Below are 18,860 nucleotides of genomic sequence, written 5' to 3'. Positions count from 1 at the left end.
TACATGGAGAAGTTGTATTTATTGGGTAACATGCACTACAAGCACGATGGTGTTATTGCCACTGATGCAAAAGCTGAACAGTCTTTATTGCTTTTGTTTGCTTTTTTTTCCCTTGAGCTTTCAAGTAAGGGTAGGTTAAGCATTGGTGTTGAGGTGCACATTAGCTTGGTGATTAATTGTCATTTATTAACTTGCACTTGGAGCAGAGAGACAGGGTGGGTAGAAACTCAGAGCCCTTCCATAAGGCTCTTTACTTCTACAGGCAAAGTCCATATGGTTAGTATTTCTTATCAGAGAATCAAGCATGCCTGGTGCGAAAGGATTTGTGACTTGGACACGCGAGGAGCTTATCTTCAGAGAGAAGGGCATGGCTTTTTTACCTAGGGCAGCTAACAAGAATCACTTGTCCTGAGATAAAATGTAAGGACAAGAGACTTTAGTTTTAATACTATGTAAACTTGCCAAGTCAGCTAGATAGGAAGGTAGGATTTAATTTACTGTGTTTACATTGTGATAATTCCACAATGCTTGGTCTTTAATATGTTTTTTTCTCTAGGAGTGAGTGGTATTTATTACTTAACCCCAAACCATGTCTTCTTTTTTTGGAATATAGAGACAAAGTCAGTCATATAGGACTCTGAAGCTCTGCCTTCATAATACAGAGAAGTTGCTATTCTTTTAATACAAGGAAGAATTTTGATACACTGTAACAGCGGCAGTTTAGAAAAAGATTACTGAAAATCATAATGTCCAGTCTGACCTCTGCAAAAAGTAGGGATAACTCTGAAGTTAAATCAGATACTACTCATGTAATCAGCTGATAATCTGAATTAGTTTGTGGCTTTTGATTTGGTATATTTGACTGTAAGGGTGACCTGTAACTTCAATGACATCATTGCAATCTGTGTTCTTTTTAAGCTGAATTATTTACTAGGTCAATGGTCATTTTTGCCAGTGACTTAATGAGGTCAAAATGAGATCTAGAGGTTTCAGCTTGTTGGTTTCTTTTTTGTAGCTGCAGCTATTCTTAAGATGAAAGATCCTTTTGGAAGCCTTAGCAATATACATTTGGCAGGGTGAACCAAAAACCAGTAATGTGAAACTATAAAAATGGTAAACTTTCAGTCAAAGAGGAGGCAAGATAGAAACAAATTGTTTCTATGGTCTTTATTAAACATTTGGACTTGCCAGTTTGCTGCACAAAATGTAACTGCAGTAATTCTACATTTTCCTTTCTCAGCTGTAATTAAATTCTTACATACCAGAGTAAATATTCATAAAAAATAAAAGCAGAATAGCAAAGCAAAACAGTAATTGTACTGTCAAGCTGTAAGAATTTACTCAGGCAGAAAGCCACTGTTGAAAAATTCTTCAGGTGGTGATTCCAGGAAGACACGTGCCATAAATTTTGTAGACCTGACTGTTGTGAGTTGAATTAAGGGTATGTGTAATGAGAATTACTCGAACTTGGATTCATTTTTTTCCTTTTTAAGACTGACTCCCGTGCTCTTCTAGATTGGGAGATACATAGAGTAGAAATATTAAATTGAAAATATATTCCAAATACTAAAAGTAATTTTTAATATCATGATTTGCCTGTTGACAGTGGTTTACTATGATACTTTGACACAATGACGCTGCCTTCACACATATTAATACATCCTGGATCTTAAGATGTTTACCAAAATTTCTTTTTGATTTGCACTTGTAGCCGTCGGTCTGGGCAGTATACAATGAACCATGACCATTCCAAGAAGATCCCCGATGGAGCATCGTTTGACCGCTCAGGGTCCCAGGACTCCCTGGATGAACTGTCTATGGATGACTACTGGAAAGAACTTGAAAACATCCATGAAACCAGAGGAAATAATCACGAGGAGCGAGTAGCACTTGTAGTGAAAGAGCCAGATGGTAATGAAATCTGTTCTGTCAATGTTCATCAGTTTGCTGATTTAGCGATTTTTCTTCAAGTCTTGTTTCAAGAGATGGCACCCAGCTAATATGGATCAAAAAAAGAAGTCACTTTCCTGAAAATTTGCTTTGAAAATTCTGTTGCCTCTGATGCATATCACCAGAAACAGGCAGTGCCCTGAGAGTTTTAGCAGAGACAAGTAAAAGACTGGTTTTCATTTGAATGGTATTTGCAGAATATCAGAAAGGTGCCTGTATTTGCAAATCACAACTGAACTGTTTGCAGTTTGCTGTTGAACTAACTTACCCTTTCACTCTTTGTGTATGTTGTTCGTTATTGTAGCTATTGTGGATAGAAACCTCACGCTTTAGAAGACAAGCCAATGATTAACCGGTTTAAGTTTAGTGAGTAACTTTCTACGCTTGTAACTATTGTGATTGTTCAGTTGTACTATTTTTGTTTCTCAGAAGCATGAATTATGGGCCGCTCCTTGGGGCATGGTCTTAGAGGTTGGGCATTTTTTTCTTTTTTGTGTTTATGTCCTTTCAGACAAAAGAGGAATAATGTCCTTAATTCCAGTTTTCTCTCAAAAATTATTTTTTGACAATGCAGTAGCATTCTTTCTCCCATTCTTATGAGACCCACAGTCTCAGTAAATTAAAATGGTGAATTTTGCATTTTAGTGTGGCCTCCACATGAGTGAGAAGAATGTGCTCCATGAGCTTGCAAATGGATTTGTGCTTCTGCCTCCCTAAGCATTTTGAAAAGTCATTGCTCTGAAGAGCATAACAATGTGGCCCCTGGAGAAAGCAGCAAGGCTCCCAGCCCTTGTGACCAGGGAGCTATGGGGCTTTCTGATGGAGCCATGAGCTTTCTCCAGAGCAGCAGAGCCCATTGTTCTGCAGTACACAAACGTCTTCTCTTACTGCAGCTCACTGTTGTGGCTGTGCCTTTAGGCTCTGCAGCCCCAGCCACACCATATCCATTGGGTTTATGGGTAGCCTTCTTCCCCCTGGTTACTGCAGCTGACTCTGGCTGGAGCCCAAGTGAGTCAGCACAGTTGAGTTACCAGCCTGAGCATATATTGCTGTGCACCTCTCTTGGGCACAAGTACTCCTGAGTGCATTGGATGCTGCACCTGGCTGATGGACCTGCCTGAAACTCAGCTAGGCAGAGGCAAGGCAGGGGAGAGAGCTTGCTCACAGCTGCTCTGGAGGATGGGTGTAGCCCTTCTTTCCAGCCCTGATAACAAAACCTGAGAGTTTGATCAGAGGCTCAGGATGTGGCTGCGCAGCCATAGCAAAATTCATACTGAAATTTTGGTGTCTTTTTTCTGGATGCTGTTAATATTAGTGTGCCCACTTAGACGTGCTCTGGGCACAGTGGTAAAAGGCAATAGTGAAGTTGACATGCCAGCTTTGGAGTATTTTTACATATCTGATAAATGAAAATATTGCTTGAACATTTGAGAAAATTGTTGGCATTCATCACAACCTCAACTGCTACAGACAGAACTTAGTGTTTTATAAAAAATATCATTAGGGAGATACAGATTTCAGAAGCAGAAGTTTTGCCGTTGCTGACAATATTTAGTAGCTTTCTCTTTTTCGTGTGCAGTGATCTGTCAATAAAGGATACCTTATCAGCTCTAAGACTAAAGCAAAAATTGTTCTCTTGGCTGTCAGCAGGCTGGAGACCATGTCATAAGAACTGATGAAAAAATACCATTAAGGTGACTCGTGTAGGCTGGTTTGTCCTTCATTAAATTGAGCTAGTGGAAGGCTGTAGGATTAATGTGTCAAGAAAAGTGGGCAGAACCATGTCAGTAAGAGAGCTAAAGAGATTGAATATTGAACTAAAAATCAGTGAAGCAGCAATGATCTGGCTTTCAGGCTCCCCCATGCACATTTTTATTTAGGTACATTTATAAAATGGTTTATGATTTTAATGGAAGTGCTGTAGATTATTGTAAAGATTGCCACATAGCAGTCTGTATTGGATTAACTGCTTTAAAAGCTTTGATATCATATATTAAACCTTTTGAGGCTCTTTAGAAACAATAGCTTTTTTCCGAGTCATGACAGTGTAAGTAATTCTTAATTATGTATCCCCTTGGTACTTTTCTGTGAATTATATTAACTGTGTCATGTCATTAAAATCTAATGTGCTTGGCAGTACTCAAAAGCCAATGTTTATGCCTTTTTCTCTTCAAATTGCTCAGAGGGAGAACTGGAAGAGGAGTGGCTGAAGGAGGCAGGTTTGTCAAATCTGTTTGGAGAGAGCTCTGGTGACTCCCTGGAAAGCATGGTGTTCCTATCCACACTGACCCGGACCCAGAAGGCTGCGGTGGAAAAGCGAGTAGAGACTGTCACACAAACCATGAGGAAAAAAAACAAACAGCACCAGATTCCTGATGTCAGAGATATCTTCAGGCTAGAAAATGACTCAAAGGGAAAAGTGAGTTCCTGTCGGTTGTTTTGTTTGATTCTGGCAGAGAATGTGTACAGATGGGGGAGATCAGGGTGGCACATGAAAGGGATATTTCCAGAAGATTTGTGTCTAACTTCACTGATTTCCATGGGAATTTTTCACTTCATTTCCAGGGATGGTGTTTGTCCAGATTTGACATTGCATTGAGCAAATTTAATATTTATAAAGAAGTATGTATATTGGCCTCATCTTACTTAAAGGTGATGAATAAAACAACCTCTCTTTTTAATCAGAATTATTTTTCACACAGTTGTGAAACTCATCACAGCAATCACCCAAAGAGGTACCACAAACCTACTTTAACCTTTGAGTGGTTACCTCTTACTTACTGGTGCTTTTGGTTTTTTGTTTGGTTGTTTGTTTGTTTCTTTATCAAAAGGAAAAAATGGGACATTTGCCTCAGCTCCTTGGTTTTGGCTAGGTCTTTATGCCTGTCAGCTCTGGGTGTAAACCCCATACTAGCTCCCAGGGCCTATATGTGTGTGTTACACTGTGTAGGGGAAGTTGCTCTGACAGGCCCCAAAGGGTCCCAGTTTCCCGTCATGGGATATTGAAGAGAATTCCTTTCCCATATACAGGAAAGAGGAAGGAGGGAAATGGAGACTATCATTAGAATTCTTTTCCATGGAGAAGGGTGTGTGTCCTCTCTGCTCCCTCAGAGCACTGGCATCTTCAGCCATAGGAATGAGAACTTGTGGCATGACTGGTTTACCTGACCTCAACTCTGTTCCTCCTTCTCACTGCTGACAGTGCCTTTCAGTGCAGTGGTTGTGGTGATGGAAAGCACAGTGAATTTTGAGGGGATTTAATTTCCTCCTTCCCTCAACAACTTCCTCTCCTTCAGCAGCTCCTTCTAAGCTCAGTTGAAGTGTAGTGGGGGAAGTGGTGTGTTCTGGAGGCACGACTTCCCTTTCACTGTTCTGCTTTGTCTGTGATTGCAGAAGAGATACTAACTCCATAAAAGCTCTCTGGGATCTGATTTGTAATTGACTCTACCTAAAAATGACAAGATCTAATAGCAGAGCAATTTAGGTAAAATATCATGTAGCTTAAAGCAGTATAATTTCTCCTTTTTTATTATTTCAGTAAAGTACAAGAAATATTCATGTTCCTGTATATAAGCTACTGTAATGTTTGAAAATCCTGTGTTATGGTGTTCGATAGATTTTTTTTCTCTTAAACTACATGTTTAATATTGAAGGCACCACAGAGAAGACAAATTATTTTAGGCATTTAAGATGTATAAAACAAATAATTATTTATTAAATATAAAAATATTGGGGGAGAAAAATCCTTCTAAACTTATCTCCTTGACATAAACAAAGTAATACAAGTATAGGTTCTCAAACTTGTACTTCATTCCTTTCTCAAAATCAGGATAATTGTTCAGAAATCATTGCTTGTGTTATTCACCAAATCTGTCACCAAAAGCGTATAGGGAAGTAGCTTCCACTACCTCCCCAGATAACTTGTCTCACTGCTTTGTTACTCACACATCATTAGAAAGCTTTTTATATAACAAAAAGAGGACTTAAGCCACCTGCAGCTGCATGAAGTCATTCCAGTTTAATAATAGCCTCTGAAAATCCTGTAGCCTCCCTTCATCTGGAGGAAAGCAGGAGGAAAGGTAAAACAATAGTGTTGATGTTTTGCATCAACACAACAATTGTGTTAATGTTTCTCCTAAATTTCCTGCCATATTCCCAAAGAGAAGCTAGACTTTTTGGTACCTTGACAGCTTCCCATTCTGCTTGTTCTGCTTTGTGAAACAGAGATAATTATCTGGGCAATCGCGCCAACTTCTTCCTCCTCTCAAAATACCTGATTAAAAAAAAGAGGAAGTGAAAATGCAGACTGTGCCAGTAGGATAAATACTTAAAATTTGCATTTATCTTCTCAGTAAGTATGGAGTTATAGATTGCTTGTGTAAAATACAACTAGAAATGCAGTGTATTAAACGTTCATTGTTAATTTGAGTTGCCAAAACGTAAAAATGATGTGTGGGTAAAAATGTATATGAGGCCATGTACACCCATACATATGGGCATAGATTTTCTACATGTTCTGAAATATTTTGTCTATAGTTGATGTCATCCAGTTCACAAAATGTCACATCTTGAGGCTGGGTAGGGCAGCATTACAGAAAAGGGGAAGATGGTTCAAATCCTTTCCCGTTCTTCTTCTCTTTGAAGTGTCCTGGTTTTGCTGTTGGAAATCTAAGCTGTAAGCACAAATATTAATGTCAGGCTGCCCTGTGAAAGGGATGTGATTTCTCTCTAGGGGAAGTAACCATGTAAGCTTTTTCAAGAGAAAGGAATTTGGTCTGGGTCAGTCAAAATATCTCCTCCAGATTCACTTTCCATATTCTTTTCAGTGCAAACTACAGCTTCAGGTCAGACTGAATTTTCTTATTCTTTGCCACTCTAGAAAATAAAGTCATTCACCAATATAGCGTTCTAGGAAGAAGAGGAATTGACTTATTTACTCCTTTTTTTAAAATTACCTAGGTTTCAGATCCCCTTGGACTTTGGTAAGGGCTTTTCTGCTGAAACACAGAGATGCCCTTTTGCTTACCCCTGAATTGCAGAAGTGTGTGTTTTAATCCTGCACAGAGTCAAAGGAGTTTCTATAACATGCACTAGGTTTTTATAGACATGCATATTTATTGTTCCTTTCTTAGGTCTGTGATGGAAGTGAACCTTCAGCTGTGAGAACAAGTGAAAACAAAAATGAAACATTTGATGGAACAAAAGGTAATGTCAAATTACTCTCTATTTTATTTGTTTTTCGTTTGGTTTGTAGGTGTTCAACTATGTAGGGTAGTACATGGGTCCATATTTTAAGTAATTTTCAGTAAAATGAAATTAAATTATAATGAGAAACCTATTCTAGACTGCACTGTTGGTGTGTAAAATTGTAAGTGTACTTGTAGGTCGTGTCCTTTGAGCCACTTGAGAAACCCTGTTTGTTATCTGGAATCAACTTATAATCAAGCTATCTCGGAGAAGTCTTCTCTTGTAGCTTATGCTCAGGTTGTTTCTGATCATTAATTTATAGCTTCTGGTCTGTCTCTGCTGTACAGTGCAGGAAATAAAGGTCTATGCATAAACTCATCGGTGCATGCAAAAGAGTAAAACCCCAAGTGGACTATAAGCAAAAAAAAAAAGGTAACTGTCTGGACTCAACCATCAAAAAAGCTGGCTATATACCTGTAGCTCAAATTAAAGGAAAAACAGCGATGAAAGAAAAAAGGTTGTTTGCCTTTTCAAGGAAAATGGAGATGAAATAGGATTCTGTGTGCCTAGGTTGTGTTCACTGGCATGTGATCACACAGGAGAGGTGCAGTACCCATGGAAGACCCTTTCCTCTCCCTGTCAGGACAGTACATCACAAAAGTCCCTAGCTGACTCTGTAGTTTCTGTTTTGAGAGTATGAATTCCAATGAAAGATTTTGACAGAGCTTTCTGCTGTTCTTCAGGTCCAGTAGTAAAAAGGTTTCTGCTTTGCATCATGTTAGGTTTCTTCAAAGTAAGGGTTGCATTGTGTCTGTTATACCACCTATCTACCCCCATAGAGATCAGGTTATATCCTGGCAGCTATTTAAGATGCTGCACTGTTATTCTGCTTCGTTTATATGTTGGGGTTTTTGCTTCTTCTGGAGGACTGGATAGCACATAGATGTTACACTGAACCCTATATCCACATGAAGCAGGCAGATCAAGTTACCTATTGCAAGTTAGTTAGCTGTAATTAAGCCACCAAATAAAGTTCTGCTTCAATTCTAGAACACTGACTAGTCAGAAAAATTGTTACTTTAGAATTAGACCTGGAAGACTGCAATGGACAATACAGAATGTGCTTGGCAGTTGGAGTGGGAGACATGAATATAAACCAGCCCTGAATAACACTGAATCTGTGTTTCCAGAAGTGTGTATTTCCCTCCCACCCTCTCAGCAAACCTCACTCCAATAAGAATGGTAAAAAAACTGGGAGGCTTGCCAGACTGCTGGTTCAGCACAAGGGAAGGAAGAGATGCCTGGTGCTGTGTCAATAAACTTCACTGTAGGATTCAGAGCTGGAAAATTACCAAGCAATTATTACAGAGTTTTTATCACATCTGGTTCTTTTTTTTCCCCATGGCCCTGATGAACCCTTCAGAAATGGGAAGTTCTGAAAGGCAAATCCCATATGCTAGCTCTCCTCAGCACAGATTGTGATGTGAATGGCAAATGCAGCCTGCTTACATCCTGATACACTCCTGCTCTAGCCAACATGCTACAGTGGGTTCTGCTCCCAAGATTGGAGCAGGAAAGAAAAATCAATTCAATCTGCAGTCAAACCACGGAAGTTTGTTGGTGTTAAAAGCACACACCTGGTTCAGTGCTTGATCTTTTCTTCAGAATGATGAGCAAATAAGGGTTATACAGACAGTGAATGAATGTAAGGCAAAAAAGTAAACAGTGCCTTATATTTCAGAGGTACTAAATATTTATGAAGTCCAAATCCAAGAGCATTATTTTAAAATTAAAACCCTCTTTCAGAAGTCCCAGTTATACCTGAAAAAATATGAACATAATCTCAGACATTATTAAAAAAGCCTAAATTGAGACATCTTAAAATTGTTATGGTAAAAAACTCTTCTTGGCCATACTCCAAAGGTGATAACTGTTCCTAATAGTATATTTGAATGCTGTATTCCCAAGAGCTTCTGCCAGACTGAAGTTGTTAGTGGTTTGTCTTTAGAGCACACTTGGGCTACGTGAACCTGTTCTCATTTCTCCTTTCTTACCAGTCCAACACACCTTGTTTCTTGACTAAATAATATATACAAACTCACAGATTTTAGTAAGATTAGATTTAGATAGTAAGTGCTTTTGTTTCATGTAGGTATGGTGTGTGTCTTCAGGAAACAAAAAGAGAATTCAGAATCGTGTATTAAGCTCTCAAAAGGCATTGTCATTTTAACAATCCACAACATTCACTAAAGGCCTGCAAAGCTAGGAATATATTCAATAGATACAAAAGAAAAGGAGTAATTTTCTTTGGAATCCTATGAAAAGGAATAGATAACTGTGTTTGTTGAGACCTCTCCAGAAATAAAAAGGAAATAATAAAACATACGAAAAGCTAAATACTTATTAGCTTAAATTGAGGAGTAACAAAAGTCATTTAACTGTGACTGCAGTTGTTTTTCTTAACACAGGATTAGCTACAGGGGAAGAATAATAGATAAAGCTTCAGTATAAGGGCAGCTTCAAAGCATAACAATCTAGTGAATGGAGGAACAAAATTGTGTGCACTGTGTGTAATATGAGGGTAAAGAGTAGTAACTTTTGCTTCTTGATAGGGAAAAATCTGAAATCTGGTGGTTTTTAATTAAAGAGTTTGGTTTTGCTTTTCGTTTTACATGATAAATGAGGATCCTATACCCAAAGGAATGGTGTCAGTGAAATGATTACAAGGTTTTTTCTTTTCAATTTATAACCATCTCTGAACTAGTATTTTAGAGAAATGTTTTGTCAGTCAAAGAAAAAATCATTCTACCTTTCCAATCGTAAATTAAGATCTGTCAGCTTAGCTCTGTTGGTGTATACTCAAGATTCTCTAGCAAAACTTGGATATAGCACAGTTGACACTTCCTTTATTCCTGAAGAATTCCCATCATTTTATGTAATCTTTAAATAGCTCTATGAACTAAGGAAAGGGTACAGAACTCATGTAAAATATGGTTTCCACATCCTCATAGACAATATTTACATTTTTCTGTATCACACTTGCATTTCTCTCATTAAATATTGCATGTGGTTGGCAGGTTGGCAGAACACCAAGACTACTTCCTCTTACAGCTGCTGCCTAGTACAGGAATGTACAACAATGGGAGCAGGCTGTACAACCAAGACTCCCCACAACAGCAGCACTTCCAGATCTTTCAAATGTGCAGAGCATTACTGAGACATCTGCTTTACATGACACCTTCCTATGACCAGGGGACTGAAATAGGAGCTACTGCTTTTTTGTTTGTTAACATCAGATCCCTCCTAGGCTGGTAGGAAGTATGTAGGTCAGGTATAGGCCAAATTAGCATGACAAAAGTTCTGGGGGAATGGGAAACTGTTTTCATTCAGTTCAGTTGCATTAAACAGTTTACAGGATATATATATGGATATACAGGCAGGGATGCCAAGGGTCAGAGTCAGGAATGAATTTGACCTTGGATATGTTTGCTTTCTGAGGACTCAGATATCTCTTTACCAAAAGGAGCAGCTCTAGTTTCAAGATCAGCTTAATCTTTAGTGTATGCCCTGTGTGTTTTGGGGTCTGTGGAAAGTGAGCAGAAGCCACTCTGGAAAAAACAAGTGATGAGTAGCACACACAACCAGCAGAATATGAAAATGTTCTATCCTACTTTTCACAGCATTGCTTACTTGTAAGCAGAGTCAAATATTAACTCAAATCCACCTTCTATCCATGAAACTATCTCAGTTTAGGTAAGTATTTTGACATGGGAGTGGTTGTGTAAAGCACTGTGCCTTACCAGAAAGTGGCTGTGGTGGCTTCAGTCATTTGCCTGTCAGGTCCCCTGAGTTTGGCCCTGGTTGACTGATGTTATTTTCAGGACTTGCTCTAAATAATATCAGGGAAGTTTTGTGTTTTTCAGTAAGATGCAGATACAGTTTAGAAAAATTGTTAAGTTGCTGGTTTTTTTTTTTTTTTAAAAACTTCCTGCTTCACATTGGATTGTGTACTTACAGCTCAGTTCTTTTAAAACCACTACTACCATCAGTGTAGAGCAGCACTTCCCTGACTCCTCTTGATCAGCCTATCTGCAGGCTTTCCTCTGCTTCAGAATCACCTTTTACTGTACCCATAACTGTTTTCTGGAAGCTTTTTGCTGTCTTGGCTTAGAACACTTACTCTGCAAAAACTTCCCACAGCAGTGTAAAAAAATCAGTCTTTTATGTTTCACAACATTGTTACACCAAAACATATGCATTGCTCCTTCACAACTTGCCCATATCCATCCACTTTTCCTTCACTTGTGGTATATTAGCTTAGAACAGGCTGCAGTGGCAGAATCATGGTCCCAGGATAAGGGAAGTGATTCTTCTTCTGTACTCAGCACTGGAGAGGCTACACGTCAGGTTCTGTGTCAGTTCTGAACCCCTCAATTCAGGAAGAACATTGAGGGGCTGGAGCATGGCCAGAGGAGGGTAACAGAGCTGGTGAAGGGTCTGGAGCACAAGTTCTATGAGGAGAGGCTGAGGGAGCTGGGGGTGTTTAACCTATAGAAGAGGAGGCTCAGGGGAGTCTTATCTCTCTCTACAACTGCATGACAGGAGGTTGTAGCCAGGTGGGGATTGGTCTTTTCTCACAGCAACAGGACAAGAGGACACAGCCTCAAGCTGTGCCAGGAGAGGTTTAGGTTGGACATTAGGGAGAAGTTCTTCACAGAAAAGCTGGTTAGATATTGGAGTGGACTGCCCAGGGAGGTTGTGGAGTCCCTGGAGGTGTTTAAGGAAAGACTGGAATGCCACTTAGTGCCATTATATAGTTGACATGGTGGTGTTTGGTCATAGGTTGGACTCCATGGTTTCAAAGGTCTTTTCTGACCTTATTTATTCTGTGACTTTACTCTTTTGTAAACCTGGAAACTTTCTATGATTCTGTGATTCTTTCATGTCTTGTAAAAGGAGACTATTCCTTGATGTATCCTTTTAGATAGATATCATGAGAAGGATTGTGGAGAGACTGAAAGTCTTCTTAGACTTCTGTGCTTTGTATTAAATAGTGTTTTTTACTGTGTAATTTTCTTCTTGCTTCTTTCACAATATATTTTAACTTCAGACCAAAAGCAGTGGTTGATTTACTGTGAAATTGGGAAATTTCTTTTTCTAAAAGCAGAACTGACTCTTCTTTATCTGACTCTTTATTCCTTTAACAAAAAATGTTCTAAATTTGTCTAGTGTTTGATTCCTTTAAGGAACAAAAAAAAAGAGAAGTGAGGCCATTGTTGTGTACTTAGTCCTTTCCTGTATCATGGAAACATGCCCAAACTGTTTTGAGGAATCTAGACTCTTCTGACTGAGGTGCGAACAGGAATGATGGAACAAAGATATGATCTGTGTACTCCTTGTAATTCCCAGATGTTAATGCTTTGGATCATAGAGGACACATTCTCTATTGCTTTTGAAATTTTAACAGCAGAAAAATTTGCTGATTTGTTTGCAGGCTGTTACAGTCTTTGAGGCTAGAAAGTGTTTGATGGCAAGAAGCTTCTGATGCCAAAGCTTTTTGGCTTTGTAAGATTCTGGGAGTCTGTTGTTTGAGGTGGATTGATCTATCTTTTCATAATAGATAAATAGGAGAGAAAACCCCATGCCTTGGTGAAATTATTGAAGAAAATTTACAAAAGTTGAACCTTTGTCAAATTTTCAACTGACATAAAAAATACAGGAACAGTCACTTTGCAATCAGAAAGTTCGTTGCTTGCATGGCATTAATTTCTACTTGGTTTAAAACTTACTGTCAGGCATTGAGTAGTGCTCAATTGTGCTGCAGTTGAGTTTTAGTTTTGTTTTTTTTTTAATGGTGTTTTCAGGTCCAAAGTTCAGTCTTGGAACAGATGAGCAGAAGAGCCTGCTTGAAGACATGCCATCTTCAGACACTGACATCAATTTGGAGATATCATTTGCAGAACAGGCAGCTAATCTCAAAGACAGCTCAGTAGGCAAAATGTACAAAGGTGGAGGGGGTGACACTCTTCTCCCGGTAGGTGTTTTTTATTTTTTCCTTTTTGTTAGCTAGAGGTACTGTTTGGGTGATACTTGTTTTAAGACTGAGTGAATTAGATTTAGAAGAATGTTGTCAGATATATAGCAAAGAAAATAGCTTTGCAGAGATAGAGGTTCTTAAGGTAACTAATTTTTGGGACTAGTATGCTCAATAGCTTGAAAATAACTACATTTATGTAGCCCGTTTATGTACTTGTGTGTCTGGAAAAATCCACTCTATATGTAAGCAAAAATGAACTTCTACTATTAAGCTGGAATAGTGGCTTAGTGGTAGTTGTACCACTCTATCCTTGCTTCATTTGTTTACAGTTGCTTTTTCTGTTATCTGAGGTGAGATGCTTTGCCTCTAATAAAAAGCTCTGTTGTAATATAGAAAGGGTTGGTGGATGTAGAAACCTTAGAAAGTTGTCTGATGTGGGTAGGTGAGGGATGAAAGTGAAGAACTGAATTGTCTATAGAAGTTAGAGGTCTGAAGTCAAATGGCAGGAAATTAAAGATTAATTTGAACTCAGTTTTTATTTCCAAGTCTCAATAAAAAAAGGCTCTTTCTGAATGAATCCATATAAAATCAAAAGAAAATCTTCCAAGGAATTTTGTTGTTGATCCTCAGCAATCTCTCTGAGGATCTCTCTCTGCCTAACAGTTCATGACCATGTAACATCTACGTATAACCTGTGAACTAATGACTGGTGTGAAAATTGTCTTGTTGTTTTTTTTCCCCTAACACTGTATGCAAACATGTCTGAGTAAACACAGTTTCTGAAATAATGTTCCCAGTTCTTCAAACACTTAATTTAGATAAGGACATGTTCAGTTCTTCAAGTAGTAATTACCCCATGTATCCTAGTTTAAACATTATAAACCAGATACTAATGGGTATTTAAAGGTGGATTCTTAAAAGTTTGAGTCATGTTTCTCTAATGCAGCCTATAAAAAGGAGATAAAAGCTATGCATTAACTTTTGTATATATATGTATATATATGTATATGCATAATAAATGCATTAGCTCTACTTCTGTCCAGGCTTGTGAAGTATTGCTCAAATACATGGCTATGGGTTTCTTCTTCGGTTACAAAAAGAGCTGCAAAGTGATAGGAAAAGGAAGGGAGTTACCTATTTAAATCTACAATATATTGGTTGCACCTTCATCATTGGCAGATATTTTTAAACAGACATGTTTGTGCAAGTCCATGAGAGCTCAAGGTGGGGAACTGGCTACATATCTACCTTTTGTAAATTATGTTTATGTTTTGGTATGTGCCCTTGTAGTCATGTACCATAGCAAGCAATTCATCTCTGCTATTACTGGGTTTGTACAGGTTAAGAAAATAATTCAGGAGTGTAATATGTCTTTCTAAGTGGAAGAAAGTCTTGTCAAGCTTCCTGCTCTGAGTCATGCATACTTGGTGAGAATGGAGTTAGAAAGTTCGAGTTGGGAAGTCCCTCACCTTTTCAACTAAATTCCTTATAGTGATTCCTGACTGCAGCCTCTGAGTATCTAGTAGAAAGGAGCCATGATTAAGTATCCCCCTTCCCTAAGAAGAGAACTCCTTTATTATTATTTATATGGCAGCCAGAAATTTTATTTTGTGTGCACAAGTGCAGAAGGATTTCTATCCCAATTGTGTGTGCATAGGATTGTTCATGGACAGCCGTTTCCACCATTATAAACTTGAAAAGCATGCAGAAGGTGGAGGGGGAGTATGTGGTTGCAAGCAGGACAAATCCAGACTCTTCTTGGAGGTGCCAAGTAAAAGGACAAGAGTTGATGGACACAAGTGACTAATGGTGAAATTCTGTTTTGCACAGTAAAGAAAGTCCCAATGAGAGCATTCCACACTGAAAAAGGTTCCCACAGGGGTTATTGGGAATTTTTGAAATTCATTTGAACAGCAACAACAAGCAATCCAATCAGACATGGAATTTAGCCTTCTTTTTAGCAGCAGTTGAATTAGATGACCCCCAGAATTCACTGGGAACCTAAATCTTCCTATCATTTTAAGATAATCTGTTTTTTAACCTCTTTGTGGGATTCTCCCTTGATTTAGTCAGTAAGGCAGGCTTCATGATGAAGGGTTGTACCCTGAAGGAAGCACAGCCTTTGAGCTAAGTAATTTATCACAACTTGGATTATTTACCCTGCTGCAAATCTCTGCTTTTAGAATTTCAGACTGCCGAAGGACAAAACAGGTACCACAAAGATTGGTGACTTAGCCCCTCAGGACATGAAGAAAGTCTATTCTTTAGCACTGATTGAATTAACTGCTCTCTATGACATACTTGGGACAGAATTCAAGCAGCAAAAAGCTGTAAAAATCAAAACCAAAGGTAAGTTCTTGTTTTGTATTCTGAACCAATTGCATCTGTTTAATCCAATGAAACAAATGCACCTGCTTCTTTATGATCTTCCAGCAGAAAATTTATATATAATATACAAGCAGTAACATAAGTCCTGCACAACATTTAATTTTACACCTTAAGACAAGCTTTAAACAAATTCACTGACATAATGTCTCCAGCTCTTTGTCTCAGATTAAAACTCCAGACTGTCACAGAGCAGATAATATAAGGAGTGAAAGATAACTATCGCAGTAGTATGCTGTGCAGGAAGAATTGCTGCATGGAAGTTTGTATGTGCTGATTTATTCCCAAAGAATATGAGCATGTGCTCTTTGTGGGTGTTCTTTTCCTGATTTCCTGAAGATAGGTACTGGTCTACTTTCAAAATTGGACCAAATAATCTCAAAGGTCTTTTTTGGCATTTACACTTCTGTCCTTCAGGTGAGCCTACCTGACTTTTGTGCTTTTGTTACTGTAGGTGGGAGATTCTGGGAGCCTTTTTTCCTGTTTTCTATTCTGTCTGGCACAGACATTCCTGTGTCATATAGGCCTTGCCCATTCAGATTTACTTGAGCTATAATGCAATTGTTATTCTGAGTGGCTTAATATAAAGTGGAAGATTTAAACTGTTGCAGAGACAACTGCAACACCTCTCTTTCCTCTGCAAGCCATCGAAGTGTATGTGTAATCACAGTGGTTTTCTTGGGAGCACAGAAAGCATGGAAACCAAATTCTTGATGGTAGAGGTTTTCAGTGCTTTGTTTGGTTTTTGTATTTTTGGCTTCTGCTAAATGCTTTACAAGAGCTTGAGATGTGTTACCAGTTAATCACAAACCTTCTTTGACCGAAACTCTCTTGTCAAGGTTCAGTGAATGTGACAGTGCAATAGCTCACTTTAAATAATTGAAAGCAACAGAGAGCACAGAGATACACAGCAAGGTACAATAGATTCTTCAGAATATGTTCTTCGCTTTACAGTAGTAGTAAACAGCTTCTTTAATGCAAAAGGCATACACAGAAACATCAATAAGACCTTGGTCGCTTGAATGCATTTTCTTCTTGCCGAAGTACTTGTGCTGTCACTAATAAACAGAGACAAAGCACTTTCTTCTCTTTTATTTTGGGTCTTAGTTTTAACTAGTTCTTCTTACAAAAGTAATTGTTAATTGAATTTCAGTCTCACCATTATTATCTGAAGGGCAGGCTTTCATAAAATGTTGAATTGATTTAAAACTTTTTACAAGGTAAAAAAGGTGGCCTTGACTCATGGCAATGTGTAGGAAATGGACAATGACATCACCTTTTCTGCCAAGCTGGTCTGCTTTTGCAATGTAGTGCCTTCAGTGCCTTGTTGCTCTGTCTGACCCTTACCTCTTCACCCCTGTTTGGCTAATTGTTTCGTATATTGGTGGGTCTATTCGCTTTCTCCTTTGTGCTTGAGTATGTAAAGATGATGAAAACATCATTTTCTTGGGAATGCTGTGCTGTGCCCAGCCCTGCCTTTTTATTGACCTCCTGGAGTTTGTTTTTTCAACTACATTTCAATGGAAACTTTTATTATTGACAAGAACTTCAAGATAATAAAGCTATGGGATATGGATATTGCCTGTATGTATGAGTCCCTTGTATTTTATAGGTGGACTTTTTATGCTGACAGAGATACAAGAACTTCTGGTTTGGCACTGAAATTGATCTTTCTTTGATGTATATCATATTTTCCCAAGGGCTGACAGTTTTTTTAGTAATTGCATCTGTTCTGTGTTCAATATTGGCATGGCATCATACCAAGCAGCAGTTGTTAACTACATGTATTGTTATATGCTGCTCCAGAAAACTTGCACATACAGCAATTATGAGGACTTCTGACAGAGAAGTTCTGTGTCAGCAAAATTTAGGTTAGCTATTATTAGCATAGCTCTCTTTAAATGGTTATTCACTTCTATTCAACTGGGCCATAACACACCAAAGTCCCATTTACATGAAGATTAAGGTTAATTTTTTATCAGGGCTAAATTAACAGCGACTGAATTCCTTTTAAAAAAAAAATTTGAATTGCCTTAGCCCTATTGTAAAAGTTGTTTTCTAACCAAGAATTAGCTTAACTTTTGCTTTTTAAAAAAATTAACCTTAGTGAGTTGGTTATCTTGCTGTTCTGCTGGTGCTGTATAATTCAAAAGCAGAGGAGTTGAAAAGTTGTTGTTTCCAAACTGTCATAGAGAGAAGTGTTCAGAACAACTCTGAGTGATAATTGTCTCGTTTTAGTGACCAAGTTATGGATATTTTACTCATGCCATTTCTGTCTCAACAATAATAACTTGCCTTAAGTGGTGAAGATCTGCATTGCAGGGTCATCATCACGTCCATTCTGCAAACCAGAACAATGCAGGTGGTTCATTTATGCAGTTTGCTTTACTGTACTGCAGAATATGTGAATGGCAATTTGAAGTCAAAACAGAAGACTCCTGAGGAAGAAATGATGAATCCTTTTAGCCTGAATGTTTTGTGTTATTGCTTGATTGGCAAAGACATTAGAACACTTTAAACAAAAGGTCAATAGCTCCGAACACATTGAATAGACTTATTGCTTCAGAAATGGGGGTTTATGCCAATATCACATGTACTTGAAAAGATGTGGATAATATCTGTTTCTTTTGCTTTATTCTTCAGACTCTGGCTTGTTTGGTGTCCCACTGTCACTTTTACTGGAACAGGATCAGAAGAAGGTCCCAGGAACCAAGATCCCACTGATTTTTCAGAAGGTAAATAGGCATGAAGAAGTTAGCTTTTTACATACATGCAAAAGGACAAAACCATAATACTTTGTCCTGGATTTATTTGCTTCCTGTAGTAGTTCTCAGTATAATACTCTAATCCATCCAAGTTATTGTAACTTTTATTTGCAACTTTACTTACTAGTACAGTAAATGTGATATTTTGCATTGTATCAGACGTATTTTGAATTGAAGAAATAAACTCACAAGTACTTCTCCAGAAGACTTGTTGCTTTAGTACAGAGGGATATGCTTTGGCCCATATCATGTCATGGTGATGGGGAAGATAACTGGAACAGGATGGAGACCCTGGATTTACTGCCCACACAGAGCCATATCTCATTTCATGGGAAGAAAAGAAACCACTGTGTGTGGACCTGTCTTAACACTGACAGAAACTCAGTGCTCTATCATCACATTTCAGTCTATTTGTACATGTGCTTGTTGCTTTATGAGAAACAGAAAAGTCCATGTAGTTTTGCATCACAGTCTCAAAACTACTGCTGTGTCATTCATGCCAGAAATTACTTCTTCAGGATCATAAAAACACATTT

At 38.3% G+C, this 18,860-nt stretch overlaps 1 protein-coding gene across 3 annotated transcripts in view; it reads left to right on the top strand.

Moving 5' to 3' along the window:
• ARHGAP18 (Rho GTPase activating protein 18) overlaps window positions 1-18,860 on the top strand; it is a 66,479-nt gene that overhangs the window by 26,854 nt on the left and 20,765 nt on the right. For all 3 annotated transcript variants that reach the window (XM_056488090.1, XM_056488091.1, XM_056488092.1), the window contains exons 2-7: window positions 1,712-1,911; window positions 4,134-4,369; window positions 7,083-7,155; window positions 13,002-13,171; window positions 15,358-15,523; window positions 18,203-18,294. In XM_056488090.1, the coding sequence (XP_056344065.1) occupies window positions 1,712-1,911; window positions 4,134-4,369; window positions 7,083-7,155; window positions 13,002-13,171; window positions 15,358-15,523; window positions 18,203-18,294 (937 nt within the window). The remainder of the gene's footprint in view (window positions 1-1,711; window positions 1,912-4,133; window positions 4,370-7,082; window positions 7,156-13,001; window positions 13,172-15,357; window positions 15,524-18,202; window positions 18,295-18,860) is intronic.

This window comes from Oenanthe melanoleuca, chromosome 3, assembly GCF_029582105.1.
Source record: "Oenanthe melanoleuca isolate GR-GAL-2019-014 chromosome 3, OMel1.0, whole genome shotgun sequence".
Taxonomy (NCBI): domain Eukaryota; kingdom Metazoa; phylum Chordata; class Aves; order Passeriformes; family Muscicapidae; genus Oenanthe; species Oenanthe melanoleuca.
Note: the sequence above shows the minus strand (reverse complement) of the source record. Positions and strands in the feature narration are given on the sequence as shown.